Raw genomic sequence first — 14,117 nt, 5'->3', positions numbered from 1 at the left:
AGGTATTCTGCCACTGTGTACTCTCTGTTTAGGGCCAAATAGCATTCTAGTTTGCTCTGTTTCTTTGTTAATTCTTTCCAATTTGTCAAGTAATTATCTTTTTGTTTTATCATGATTTGGTTGGGTCTAATTGTGTTGCTGTCCTGGGGCTCTGTGGGGTGTGTTTGTGTTTGTGAACAGAGCCCCAGGACCAGCTTGCTTAGGGGACTCTTCTCCAGGTTCATCTCTCTGTAGGTGATGGCTTTGTGGTGGAATGTGTGGGCATCGCTTCCTTGTAGGTGGTTGTAGAATTTAACGTCTCTCTTCTGGATTTTGATAATTAGCGGGTATCGGCCTAATTCTGCTCTGCATTATCTGGTGTTAATTTGATATTTTGGCAGAGTTCTGCATGCAGAGTCTCGATTGGGTTTCCCATTTAGTGAATTATTGGTTGGTGAGCGGACCCCAGACCCCAGACAACCATAAAGAACAATGGGTTCTACAGATTAATGGGCTCTACAGATTAATGGGTTCTACAGATTAATAGGTTCTACAGATTAATGGGTTCTAATGGGGTCTACAGATTAATGGGTTCTACAGATTAATGGGCTCTACAGATTAATGGGTTCTACAGATTAATGGGGTCTACAGATTAATGGGTTCTAATGGGGTCTACAGATTAATGGGTTCTACAGATTAATGGGCTCTACAGATTAATGGGTTCTACAGATTAATGGGTTCTACAGTACAACAGCTGTAGTATTTTTTGCCAAATCCTTTTGATGGCATAGAAGGCCCTTCTTGCCTTGTCTCTTAGATCGTTCACAGCCTTACTCTTCTCCCTTCTCTCCTCTCTCTCTCTCCGTATCTCTCTCCCCCCTCCCCTCTCTCCTCTCTCTCTGTCCATATCTCTCTCCCCCCCTCTCTCCTCTCTCTCTCCGTATCTCTCTCTCCTTCCCTCAGATGTTCCAGGTAATCCAGCCAGAGAGGGCTCTGTACATCCAGGCCAATAACTGTGTGGAGGCCAGGGACTGGATAGACATCCTGACCAAGGTCAGCCAGTGCAACAGGAAGAGACTGAGCACCTACCACCCCTCAGCTTACCTCAACGGACACTGGCTCTGCTGTAAGATGGCTGCCGACACAGAACCAGGCTGTACACCCTGTACTGGGTGAGTAACTGTGTTGCTCTCTGTCTCTCGCTCTCTCTGTCTCTGTCTGTCTCTTGGTCTGCTGACTATCTCTCTCTCTCTCTGTCTCTCTCTCTCTCTGTCTCTCTCTCTGTCCTCTCTCTCTCTCTCTCTGTCTCTCTCTGTATCTGTCTGTCTCTCTCTCTCTCAGCTCTGTCGCTGTCTCTCTCTCTCTCTGTCTCTGTCTGTCTCTGTCTCTCTCTCTGTCTGTCTCTCTCTCTGTCTCTCTGTCTCTCTTCCATACATGTTTTCTTTTCCTGTAGTTGGTCAGTGAAGGGGTTGACCCTGTAGTGGGTCAGTGAAGGGATTGACCCTGTAGTGGGTCAGTGAAGGGATTGACCCTGTAGTGGGTCAGTGAAGGGATTGACCCTGTAGTGGGTCAGTGAAGGGGTTGACCCTGTAGTGGGTCAGTGAAGGAGTTGACCCTGTAGTGGGTCAGTGAAGGGGTTGACCCCGTAGTGGGTCAGTGAAGGGGTTGACCCTGTAGTGGGTCAGTGAAGGGGTTGACCCTGTAGTGGGTCAGTGAAGGGGTTGACCCCGTAGTAGGTCAGTGAAGGGTTTGACCCCGTAGTGGGTCAGTGAAGGGGTTGACCCTGTAGTGGGTCAGTGAAGGGGTTGACCCCGTAGTGGGTCAGTGAAGGGGTTGACCCCGTAGTGGGTCAGTGAAAGGGTAGACCCTGTAGTGGGTCAGTGAAGGGGTTGACCCTGTAGTGGGTCAGTGAAGGGGTTGACCCCGTAGTAGGTCAGTGAAGGGGTTGACCCCGTAGTGGGTCAGTGAAGGGGTTGACCCTGTAGTGGGTCAGTGAAGGGGTTGACCCCGTAGTGGGTCAGTGAAGGGGTTGACCCGTAGTGGGTCAGTGAAGGGGTAGACCCTGTAGTGGGTCAGTGAAGGGGTTGACCCCGTAGTGGGTCAGTGAGGGGTTGACCTGTAGTGGGTCAGTGAAGGGGTTGACCCCGTAGTGGGTCAGTGAAAGGGTTGACCCCGTAGTGGGTCAGTGAAGGGGTTGACCCCGTAGTGGGTCAGTGAAGGGGTTGACCCCGTAGTGGGTCAGTGAAAGGGTTGACCACACCACTTCAGGTCATCATCATCAGTTAGACTCTTTCTCTCTCTCTCTCCTGTCTTTCTCTCTCTTCTGTCTTTCTCTCTCTTGGACTGGTCTGTGTTTTGTCCTTGATGTTGAACTGAGATATCTGAGGTCTATGTGTTTCATGGTGATCATGATGTTTCTGTGCCTCAGAGCCCTCCCAGCCAACATTCAGCTGGATGTGGACGGAGACAGAGAGGCAGAGAGGATCTACTCCCTGTTCAGCACGTACATGAACAAACTGGTCAACATGCAAGGTCAGATATACAGACTGGTGTGAGTCTCTCTGCCTGACCGTGTTCTCCTCCCCTCCAGAGGCCTGTGTGTGTGAGTCTCTCTGCCTGACCGTGTTTCTCCCCCTCCAGAGGCCTGTGTGTGTGAGTCTCTCTGCCTGACCGTGTTCTCCCCCTCCAGAGGCCTGTGTGTGTGAGTCCTCTTGCCTGACCGTGTTCTCCCCCCTCCAGAGGCCTGTGTGTGTGAGTCTCTCTGCCTGACCGTGTTCTCCCCCCTCCAGAGGCCTGTGTGTGTGAGTCTCTCTGCCTGACCGTGTTCTCCCCCTCCAGAGGCCTGTGTGTGTGAGTCTCTCTGCCTGACCGTGTTCTCCCCTCCAGAGGCCTGTGTGTGTGAGTCTCTCTGCCTGACCGTGTTCTCCCCCCAGAGGCCTGTGTGTGTGAGTATCTCTGCCTGACCGTGTCTCCCCCCTCCAGAGGCCTGTGTGTGTGAGTCTCTCTGCCTGACCGTGTTCTCCTCCCCTCCAGAGGCCTGTGTGTGTGAGTCTCTCTGCCTGACCGTGTTCTCCCCCCTCCAGAGGCCGTGTGTGTGAGTATCCTCTGCCTGACCGTGTTCTCCCCCCTCCAGAGGCCTGTGTGTGTGAGTCTCTCTGCCTGACCGTGTTCTCCTCCCCTCCAGAGGCCTGTGGTGTGTGAGTCTCTCTGCCTGACCGTGTTCTCCTCCCCTCCAGAGGCCTGTGTGTGTGAGTCTCTCTGCCTGACCGTGTTCTCCCCCCTCCAGAGGCCTGTGTGTGTGAGTCTCTCTGCCTGACCGTGTTCTCCCCCCTCCAGAGGCCTGTGTGTGTGAGTCTCTCTCCCTGACCGTGTTCTCTTCCCCCCAGAGGCCTGTGGCAGTAGATCAGTATATGATGGCCCAGAGCAGGAGGAGTATTCCAGCTTCCTCATCGACGATCCCGGGAAACCTATAAGACCCTGAGAGTGATCATCTCCTCTGTTCAGACACTGGAACAGCAGCACACCAAGTACAAACGAGACGTGTTCAGGAAGACCAAGATCGGCAGCCAGTAAGTCTCATTCTGTGGCTGTTCTGGTCCAGGTCTGGTCCGGTCTGGTCCGGGTCTGGTCCGGGTCTGGTCTGGGTCTGGTCTGGGTCAGTACTAACAGTCTGGAAGGGTCCATGTAGTGGTGTTAAACACTGGGTCTGGTCGGGACAGGTCCGGGTCTGGTCCGGTCTGGTCCGGGTCTGGTCTGGGTCTGGTCTGGGTCAGTACTAACAGTCTAGAAGGGTCCATGTAGTGGTGTTAAACACTGGTTCTGGTCCGGGTCAGTACTAACAGTCTAGAAGGGTCCATGTAGTGGTGTTAAACACTGGGTCTGGTCCGGGTCTGGTCCGGGTCTGGTCCGGGTCTGGTCTGGGACAGGCCCGGGTCTGTACTAACAGTCTAGAAGGGTCCATGTAGTGATATTAAACACTGGTTCTGGTCCGGGTCAGTACTAACAGTCTAGAAGGGTCCATGTAGTGATATTAAACACTGGGTCTGGTCCCGGTCAGTACTAACAGTCTAGAAGGGTCCATGTAGTGATATTAAACACTGGGTCTGGTCCCGGTCAGTACTAACAGTCTAGAAGGGTCCATGTAGTGATATTAAACACTGGTTCTGGTCCCGGTCTGGTCCGGGTCAGTACTAACAGTCTAGAAGGGTCCATGTAGTGATATTAAACACTGGGTCTGGTCCCGGTCAGTACTAACAGTCTAGAAGGGTCCATGTAGTGATATTAAACACTGGGTCTGGTCCGGTCAGTACTAACAGTCTAGAAGGGTCCATGTAGTGATATTAAACACACCACAGTCACAGTCACAACACACACAGTCACACACACACAGTCACACACAGTCACTCACACAGTCACAGTCAACACACAGTCACTACACAGTCACAGTGACATACCCAGTCACACACACAGTCACAATCACACACACACAGTCACACACACACAGTCACACACACAGTCACTCACACAGTCACAGTCACACTCACACAGTCACACACACAGTCACAGTGACATACCCAGTCACACACACAGTCACAGTCACACTCACACAGTCACACACACAGTCACTCACACAGTCACAGTCACACACACAGTCACTCACACAGTCACAGTCACTCACACAGTCACAGTCACACAGTCACACTGTAATAATTTCTGTAACATTTCACCCTCCTGACCACACCCCTCTTCTCTGTGTTCCGCAGAGAACATCCAATCGGAGACAAGAGTTTTCAGTGTTACATCCACCAGCAGTCTGAGAGCTCCACCTACTCCATCTAGCCCCACCCACCAACCACTGCCATGAAGCGCAGAGCTCCGCCCCCGAAGACCTGAGACCTAGCAACACTTCCTGGTTACTCCTGGTCCACGGCTTCCCATGGTGCATCTTTCAGAACACGGACACTCAGAGCCGAGGTCAAATCGGGTAGAAGAGAGAGAGAGAGAGGGGAAGAGAGAGAGAGAGAGAGAAAGGGAAGACAGAGAGATAGAGAGGGAGAGAGAGAGAGGGAGAGAGAGAGAGGGAAAGAGAGAGAGGGGAAGAGAGAGAGAGAGACAGAGAGAGAGAGAGAGAGAGAAACAGAGAGAGAGAGACAGAGAGAGAGACAGAGAGAGACAGAGAGAGACAGAGAGAGAGACAGAGAGAGAGACAGAGAGAGAGACAGAGAGAGACAGAGAGAGAGACAGAGAGAGAGACAGAGAGAGACAGAGAGAGAGACAGAGAGAGACAGAGAGAGACAGAAGAGAGAGACAGAGAGAGACAGAGAGAGAGACAGAGAGAGACAGAGAGAGAGACAGAGAGAGAGAGGTCTTATTTCTATGATGATGTGTTTCAACAAAAGGCTTTTCTCTGGACTGTTGGTGTACCAGTGACCACGCACTTAACCCACAACGGACATAAAGCTACTGCCTCAGCACATGTTGAAACAATCTTTATTTCATTGCTCATGTTTTTGTAATGTTTGATAACAAATGGTTTAAGTGGTATATTCCTGGTGTAAAAAACAACCGATTCCTTTTGTATTTCAAGTCACACAGACCAAACTCTGGTTGAGAGACTGTTGACTTGGGGTCACGTCTGACTGTGTATGTGTTTGATTATGTATGCGGGTGATGACAGAGGAAGGAGACGGGCAGGTCATCAGACAGCGACCAATGAGGACCCTTGCTGTTCATCTGACTGATTAGTGCTGCCTTCATTTACAATCTGGATCATCCTGTTAGAACTGTTAAGCTGTTGTAGTGTTTCATTCAGAGCCTGGGGCAGAACTCTGCTGCCTCCTGGGCTGTACCCTGTCCCTGGGTCAGAACTCTGTACCCTGTCCCTGGGTCAGACTCTGCTGCCTCCTGGGCTGTACCCTGTCCTGGGTCAGACTCTGCTGCCTCCCTGGGCTGTACCCTGTCCCTGGGGCAGAACTCTGCTGCCTCCTGGGCTGTACCCTGTCCTGGGTCAGAACTCTGTACCTGTCCCTGGGTCAGAACTCTGCTGCCTCCTGGGCTGTACCCTGTCCCTGGGGCAGAACTCTGCTGCCTCCTGGGCTGTACCCTGTCCTGGGTCAGAACTCTGCTGCCTCCTGGTCTGTGGTTGCTATGTCCAAAGCAACAAGAACTAACCCGGTGACTGGTTGCTATGTCCAAAGCAACAGAACTAACCCGGTGACTGTTGCTATGTCCAAAGCAAACAGAACTAACCAGGTGACTGGTTGCTATGTCCAAAGCAAACAGAACTAACCTGGTGACTGGTTGCTATGTCCAAAGCAACAGAACTAGCCCAGAGACTGGTTGCTATGTCCAAAGCAAACAGAACTAACCTGGTGACTGGTTGCTAGTCCAAAGCAACAGAACTAACCTGGTGACTGGTTGCTATGTCCAAAGCAAACAGAACTAACCAGGTGACTGTTGCTATGTCCAAAGCAAACAGAACTAACCAGGTGACTGGTTGCTATGTCCAAAGCAAACAGAAACTAACCTGGTGACTGGTTGCTATGTCCAAAGCAAACAGAACTAACCTGGTGACTGGTTGCTATGTCCAAAGCAACAGAACTAACCCGGACAGGTTGCTATGTCCAAAGCAAACAGAACTAACCCGGTGACTGGTTGCTATGTCCAAACCAACAGAACTAACCCAGAGACTGGTTGCTATGTCCAAAGCAACAGAACTAAGCAGGTGACTGGTTGCTATGTCCAAAGCAACAGAACTAACCCGGTGACTGGTTGCTATGTCCAAAGCAAACAGAACTAACCAGGTGACTGGTTGCTATGTCCAAAGCAACAGAACTAACCCGTGACTGGTTGCTATGTCCAAAGCAACAGAACTAACCCGGTGACTGGTTGCTATGTCCAAAGCAAACAGAACTAACCTGGTGACTGGTTGCTATGTCCAAAGCAAAAACAGAACTAACCAGGTGACTGGTTGCTATGTCCAAAGCAACAGAACTAAACCCGGTGACTGGTTGCTATGTCCAAAGCAAACAGAACTAACCTGGTGACTGTTTGCTATGTCCAAAGCAAACAGAACTAACCCGGAGACTGGTTGCTATGTCCAAAGCAAACAGAACTAACCTGGTGACTGGTTGCTATGTCCAAAGCAACAGACTAACCGGGTGACTGTTGCTATGTCCAAAGCAAACAGAACTAACCAGGTGACTGGTTGCTATGTCCAAAGCAAACAGAACTAACCCAGTGACAGGTTGCTATGTCCAAAGCAAACAGAACTAACCCGGTGACTGGTTGCTAATGTCCAAAGCAACAGAACTAGCTGGGCATCCATTCTCTTGTAGTCAGTGGGTGTTGTTACATACAGAGTCTTCCATGATGGCAGACAGTCTTCCGTGATGGCAGACAGTCTTCCGTGATGGCAGACAGTCTTCCGTGATGGCGACAGTCTTCCGTGATGGCAGACAGTCTTTCCGTGATGGCAGACAGTCTTCCGTGATGGCAGACAGTCTTCGTGATGGCAGCAGTCCCGAGATGGCAGACGTCTTCCGAGATGGCAGACAGTCTTCCGTGATGGCAGACAGTCTTCCAAGATGGCTAGACAGTCCTTCCAAGATGGCAGACAGTCTTTCCGTGATGGCAGACAGTCTTCCAAGATGGCAGACAGTCTTCCAAGATGGCAGACAGTCTTCCAAGATGGCAGACAGTCTTCCAAGATGCAGACAGTCTTCCAAGATGGCAGACAGTCTTCCATGATGGCAGACAGTCTTTCCAAGATGGCAGAAGGTCTTCCGTGATGGCAGACAGTCTTCCCGTGATGGCAGACAGTCTTCCGTGATGGCAGACAGTCTTCCGTGATGGCAGACCAGTCTTCCGAGATGGCAGACAGTCTTCCGTGATGGCAGACAGTCTTCCAAGATGGCAGACAGTCTTCCAAGATGGCAGACGTCTTCCGTGATGGCAGACAGTCTTCCAAGATGGCAGACAGTCTTCCAAGATGGACAGTCTTCCAAGATGGCAGACAGTCTCAGACATCGTCTTCCAAGATGGCAGACAGTCTTCCATGAGGCAGACAGTCTTCCAAGATGGCAGAAGTCTTCCGTGATGGCAGACAGCTTCCAAGATGGCAGACAGTCCTTCCGTGATGGAGACAGTCTGTGATGGCAGACAGTCTTCCGATTGGAGACAGTCTTCCAAGATGGCAGACAGTCTTCTCAAGATGGCAGACAGTCTTCCGTGATGGCAGACAGTCTTCCGTGAATGGCAGACAGTCTTCCGTGATGGCAGACAGTCTTTCGTGATGGCAGACATCTTCCGTTTGATGGCAGACAGTCTTCCGTGATGGCAGACAGTCTTCAGATGCAGACAGTCTTTCAGATGGCAGACAGTCTTCGTGATGGCAGACAGTCTTCCGTGATGCAGACAGTCTTCCGGATGGCAGACAGTCTTCCATGATGGCAGACAGTCTTCCTTGATGCAGAAGTCTTCCATGAGCAGACGTCTTCCGTGATGGCAGACAGTCTTCCGTGTGGCAGACAGTCTTCCGTGACGGCAGACAGTCTTCTGTAGTCTGGCTACCAGTTTTGGTTAGATAACATTCCACTCCTATGTCGTTGTTTCCTAATGGAAAGCTAGCTAAACAGGCTGGTACCCAGTCTATATTTTCTAAATATCTATATTTCTGAACCCAGTCATATGTGTTGCTGAGATATCTTCGTATATCTCCAAACCACAACCCATTTAAAAAGAAACATCATGCCAATTGCTACAAATGTGTATTTTCTATCTTTGTGTTTTTTTCATGTTTGATGCTCCTCCACATTGAGTGTGTTTTCTATCTTCTGACTAGCGTCTTGTCCTACAGAATAGTCTGTACTTTGATGCTCCTTGTGTTTTCTATCTTCTGACTAGCGTCGTGTCCTACAGAATAGTCTGTACTTTGATGCTCCTTGTGTTCTTTTCAGACTAGCGTCTTCAAATTGTCCCCCCCCACCCCTAAAAATATAACCCTAATCCAACTTTACAGGAAATTCCTCTTGTCAAACACCCCTTCTAAAGGATAACAGTGTATTTTGTATAAATATATCAAGAGTATTAAGAAGAAGTTATTATGTCTCTCTGTACAGAACAACTGAATGGTTTAAAATGAGCTTTTTTTTGGTCCTGGAATAACTAAATTAAGGCAATATGAATGCAAACCGGTTGTTGTCTGAGTCGCTTTCATTCAGAATGTGTTACAGGAAGTGTTCTGTGGTTAGTCTGTTTCTTGTAGTACAGGAAGTGTTCTGTGGTTAGTCTGTTTCTTGTAGTACAGGAAGTGTTCTGAGGTTAGTCTGTTTCCTGTAGTACAGGAAGTGTTCTGAGGTTAGTCTGTTTCCTGTAGTACAGGAAGTGTTCTGTGGTTAGTCTGTTTCCTGTAGTACGGAAAGCCCAAGAGTTCATTCGAAGGAGCTGTCCTTTTGATTGGTCAAACCAAGAGGGAAGAAAAAAACTCTTCAAAACCTCTTCATACAGTATCTAAACATCTGAGACCTCCTCATACAGTATCTAAACATCTGAAACCTCCTCATACAGTATCTAAAAATCTGAAACCTCCTCATACAGTATCTAAACATCTGAAACCCGTCCTCTTCATACAGTATCTAAACATCTGAAACCTCCTCATACAGTATTCTAAACATCTGAACTCCTCATACAGTATCTAAACATCTGAAACTTCCTCATACAGTATCTAAACATCTGAAACCTCCTCAATACAGTATCTAAACATCTGAACCTCTCTCATACAGTATCTAAACATCTGAAACTCCTATACAGTATCTAAACATCTGAAAACCTCTCCTCATACAGTATCTAAACTCTGAAAAACCTCCTCATACAGTATCTAAACATCTGTACCTCTTCATACAGTATCTAAACATCTGAAACTCCTCATACAGTTATCTAAACAATCTGAAACCTCTCATACAGTATCTAAACATCTGGAACCTCTTCATACAGTATCTAAACATCTGAACACCTCTTCATACAGTACTAAACATCTGAAACCTCCTCATACAGTATCTAAACATCTCTGAAACCTCCTCATACAGTATCTAAACATCTGAAACCTCTTCATACAGTACTAAAACATCTGAAACCTCCTCATACAGTATCTAAACATCTGAAAACCTCCTCATACAGTTACTTAAACATCTGAAACCTCTTCATACAGTATCTAAACATCTGAAACCTCCTCATACAGTATCTAAACATCTGAAACCTCCTCATACCAGTATCTAAAACATCTGAAACCTCTCATACAGTACTAAACATCTGAAACCTCTCATACAGTATCTAAACATCTGAAACCTCTTCATACAGTATCTAAACATCTGAACTCCCTCATACAGTATCTAAACATCTGACACCTCTTCATACAGTATCCTAAACATCGAACTCTCATACAGTATCTAAACATCTGAAACTCCTCATACAGTATCTAAACATCTGAAACCTCATACAGTATCTAAACATCTGAAACCTCTCTAACAGTATCTAAACATCTGAAACCTCCTCATACAGCAATCTAAACATCTGAAACCTCCTCATAACAGTATCTAAACATCTGAAACCTCTTCATACAGTATCTAAACATTCTGAAACCTCCTCATACAGTATCTAAACATCTGAAACCTCCTCATACAGAACTAAACATCTGAAACTCCTCATACAGTATCTAACATCTGAAACCTCTTCATACAGTATCTAAACATCTGAAACCTCCTCATAACAGTATCTAAACATCTGAAACCTCCTCATACAGATCTAAACATCTGAAACCTCCTCATACAGTATCTAAACATCTGAAACCTCCTCATACAGTATCTAAACATCTGAAACCCCAACAAGTCTAAACATCTGTAACTCTTCATACAGATCTACATCTGAAACCTCCTCATACAGTATCTAAACATCTGAACCTTTTCATACAGTATCTAAACATCTGAAACTCCTCATACAGTATCTAAACATCTGAAACCTCCTCATACAGTATCTAAACATCTGAAACTCCTCATACAGTATCTAAAACATCTGAAACCTCCTTCATACAGTATCTAAACATCTGAAACTCTTCATACAGTATCTAAACATCTGGAACCTCCTCATACAGTATCTAAACATCTGACACCTCTTCATACAGTATCTAAACATCTGAAAACCTCCCATACAGTATCTAAACATCTGAACCTCCTCATACAGTATCTAAACATCTGAAACCTCATACAGTATCTAAACATCTGAAACCTCCTCATACAGTATCTAAACATCTGAAACCTCCTCATACAGCATCTAAACATCTGAAACCTCCTCATACAGTATCTAAACATCTGAAACCTCTCATACAGTATCTAAACATCTGAAACTCCTCATACAGTATCTAAACATCTAAACTCCTCAACAGTATCTAACATCTGAACCTCCTCATACAGTATCTAAACATCTGAAACCCTCTTCATACAGTATCTAAACATCTGAAACCTCCTCATACAGTATCTAAACATCTGAAACCTCCTCATACAGTATCTAAACATCTGAAACCTCTCATACAGTATCTAAACATCTGAACCTCCTCATACAGTATCTAAACATCTGAAACTCCTCATACAGTATCTAAACATCTGAACCTCTTCATACAGTATCTAAACATCTGAAACCTCATCATGACAGTATCTAAACATCTGACACCTTCATACAGTATCTAAACATCTGAAACCTCCTCATACAGTATCTAAAAAACATCTGAAACCTCCTCATATACAGTATCTAAACATCTGAAACCTCCTCATACAGTATCTAAACATCTGAAACCTCCTCATACAGTATCTAAAACATCTGAAACCTCCTCATACAGTATCTAAACATCTGACACTCCCTCATACAGTTATCTAAACATCTGAAAACCTCTTCATACAGTATCTAAACATCTGAAACCTCCTCATACAGTATCTAAACATCTGAACCCCTCATACAGTATCTAAACATCTGAAACCTCCTCATACAGTATCTAAACATCTGAAACCTCCTCATACAGTATCTAAACATCTGAAACCTCCTCATACAGTATCTAAACATCTGAAACTCCTCATAACAGTACTAAACATCTGAAAACCTCCATACAGTATCTAAACATCTGAAACCTCCTCATACAGTATCTAAACATCTGAAACCTCCTCATACAGTATCTAAAACTGAAACCTCCTCATACAGTAATCTAAACATCTGAAACCTCCTCATACAGTATCTAAAACATCTGAAACCTCCTCATACAGTACTAAACATCTGAAGGTTTAAATACTGTCTCTATTCTCTGTTTATCTACAATCTACCAGGGTTCAAATATTGTCCTCACTCAAAGTCCCAGCACAGCAACACAGGGCAGGCAGCATGTTTGAAGTAGAGCAAGAGTAGCACACACAGCGCGCCCTCTGTCGCCTCCACCCCTTAACACCAGTGTGTCGTGAACAACATTTGCGGGTCAACAACAGTGGATGGACTGTTCGCCTTCAAAATAAAAGTCCCCACCCACTGAAACAGATGGAAACGTGCCACACTTGTACTAGATAATGCTAAACAAGTTTGAATGTTGTTATAAGAAATTCAACAAAAAGACAATCACGATTTTAAAATTTTTTTTTGAAATTGCAATGTGGATGTATAGTCTACACAGAATTGAAATGGGGCATACTTACCACCGGCCACAGATGTCAAGTCGACGCTAATCCACGTTGGTTCAACGTATTTCAATGAAACGACGTTGATTCAACCATGTGGTGCTCAGTCGGTTTATTGCAATGTACAGCCTTATAACTATGGATCTGGGGTCCATTAATGGGATATGAGCCTTATAACTATGGATCTGGGGTCCATTAAATGGGATATGAGCCTTATAACTATGGATCTGGGTGCATTAAATGGGATATGAGCCTTATAACTATGGATCTGGGGTCCATTAATGGGATATGAGCCTTATAACTATGGATCTGGGTCCATTAAATGGGATATGAGCCTTATAACTATGGATCTGGGTCCATTAAATGGGATATGAGCTTATAACTATGGATCTGGGGTCCATTAAATGGGATAATGAGCCTTATAACTAATGGATCTGGGGTCCATTAAATGGATATGAGCCTTATACTATGATCTGGGTCCATTAAATGGGATTATAGCTTATAGACTAGGATCGGGGTCATTAAATGGAAATGAGCCTTATAACTATGGGATCTGGGGTCCATAAATGGGTATAGCCTTAATAACTATGGATCGGGGTCCATTAAATGGGATATGAGCCTTATAACTATGGATCTGGGGTCCATTAAATGGGATATGAGCCTTATAACTATGATCTGGGGTCCATTAAATGGGATATGAGCCTTATAACTATGGATCTGGGGTCATTAAATGGGAATAGCCTTATAACTATGGATCTGGGTCCATTAAATGGGATATGAGCCTTCACAGAACACAACTGGGGAGGCTATGAGCCTTCACAGAACACAACTGGGGAGGCTATGAGCCTTCACAGAACACAACTGGGAAGGCTATGAGCCTTCACAGAACACAACTGGGGAGGTATGAGCCTTCACAGAACACAACTGGGGAGGCTATGAGCCTTCACAGAACACAACTGGGGGAGACTATGAGCCTTCACAGAACACAACTGGGGAGGCTATGAGCCTTCACAGAACACAACTGGGGGGCTATGAGCCTTCCACAGAACACAACTGGGAGGCTATGAGCCTTCACAGAACACAACTGGGGAGGCTATGAGCCTTCACAGAACACAACTGGGGAGACTATGAGCCTTCACAGAACACAACTGGGGAGACTATGAGTCTACTCACTGACGCTCACAGAACACAACTGGGGAGGCTATGAGTCTACTCACTGACGCTCAACGAACACAACTGGGGAGACTATGAGCCTCCTCACTGACGCTCACAGAACACAACTGGGGAGGCTATGAGTCTACTCACTGACGCTCACAGAACACAACTGGGGAGACTATGAGCCTCCTCACTGACACTCACAGAACACAACTGGGGAGACTATGAGACCTACTCACTGACACTCACAGAACACAACTGGGGAGACTATGAGCC

The 14,117-nt window shown here is 46.4% G+C and overlaps 1 protein-coding gene and 1 long non-coding RNA gene across 2 annotated transcripts in view; both read left to right on the top strand.

Moving 5' to 3' along the window:
• Positions 1-5,855, top strand: part of LOC112078214 (ras GTPase-activating protein 3-like) — a 14,940-nt gene extending 9,085 nt beyond the window's left edge. Inside the window, 5 exon segments of the mRNA XM_070441983.1 lie at positions 943-1,151; positions 2,408-2,511; positions 3,366-3,437; positions 3,440-3,548; positions 4,743-5,855. Coding sequence (XP_070298084.1) covers positions 943-1,151; positions 2,408-2,511; positions 3,366-3,437; positions 3,440-3,548; positions 4,743-4,818 — 570 coding nt within the window. The 3' untranslated portion in view covers positions 4,819-5,855.
• Positions 5,856-6,004: 149 nt separating this feature from the next.
• On the top strand, positions 6,005-7,245 carry LOC139026652 (uncharacterized). The gene is made up of 2 exons (XR_011478516.1): positions 6,005-6,555; positions 6,593-7,245. It is a non-coding gene; the product is annotated as an uncharacterized lncRNA (long non-coding RNA).
• The last annotated feature ends 6,872 nt before the right edge of the window (positions 7,246-14,117 follow it).

This window comes from Salvelinus sp. IW2-2015, unplaced genomic scaffold (genome assembly GCF_002910315.2).
Source record: "Salvelinus sp. IW2-2015 unplaced genomic scaffold, ASM291031v2 Un_scaffold5397, whole genome shotgun sequence".
Classification (NCBI taxonomy): Eukaryota; Metazoa; Chordata; class Actinopteri; order Salmoniformes; family Salmonidae; genus Salvelinus; species Salvelinus sp. IW2-2015.
This window is presented reverse-complemented; position numbering and strand designations above follow the sequence as displayed.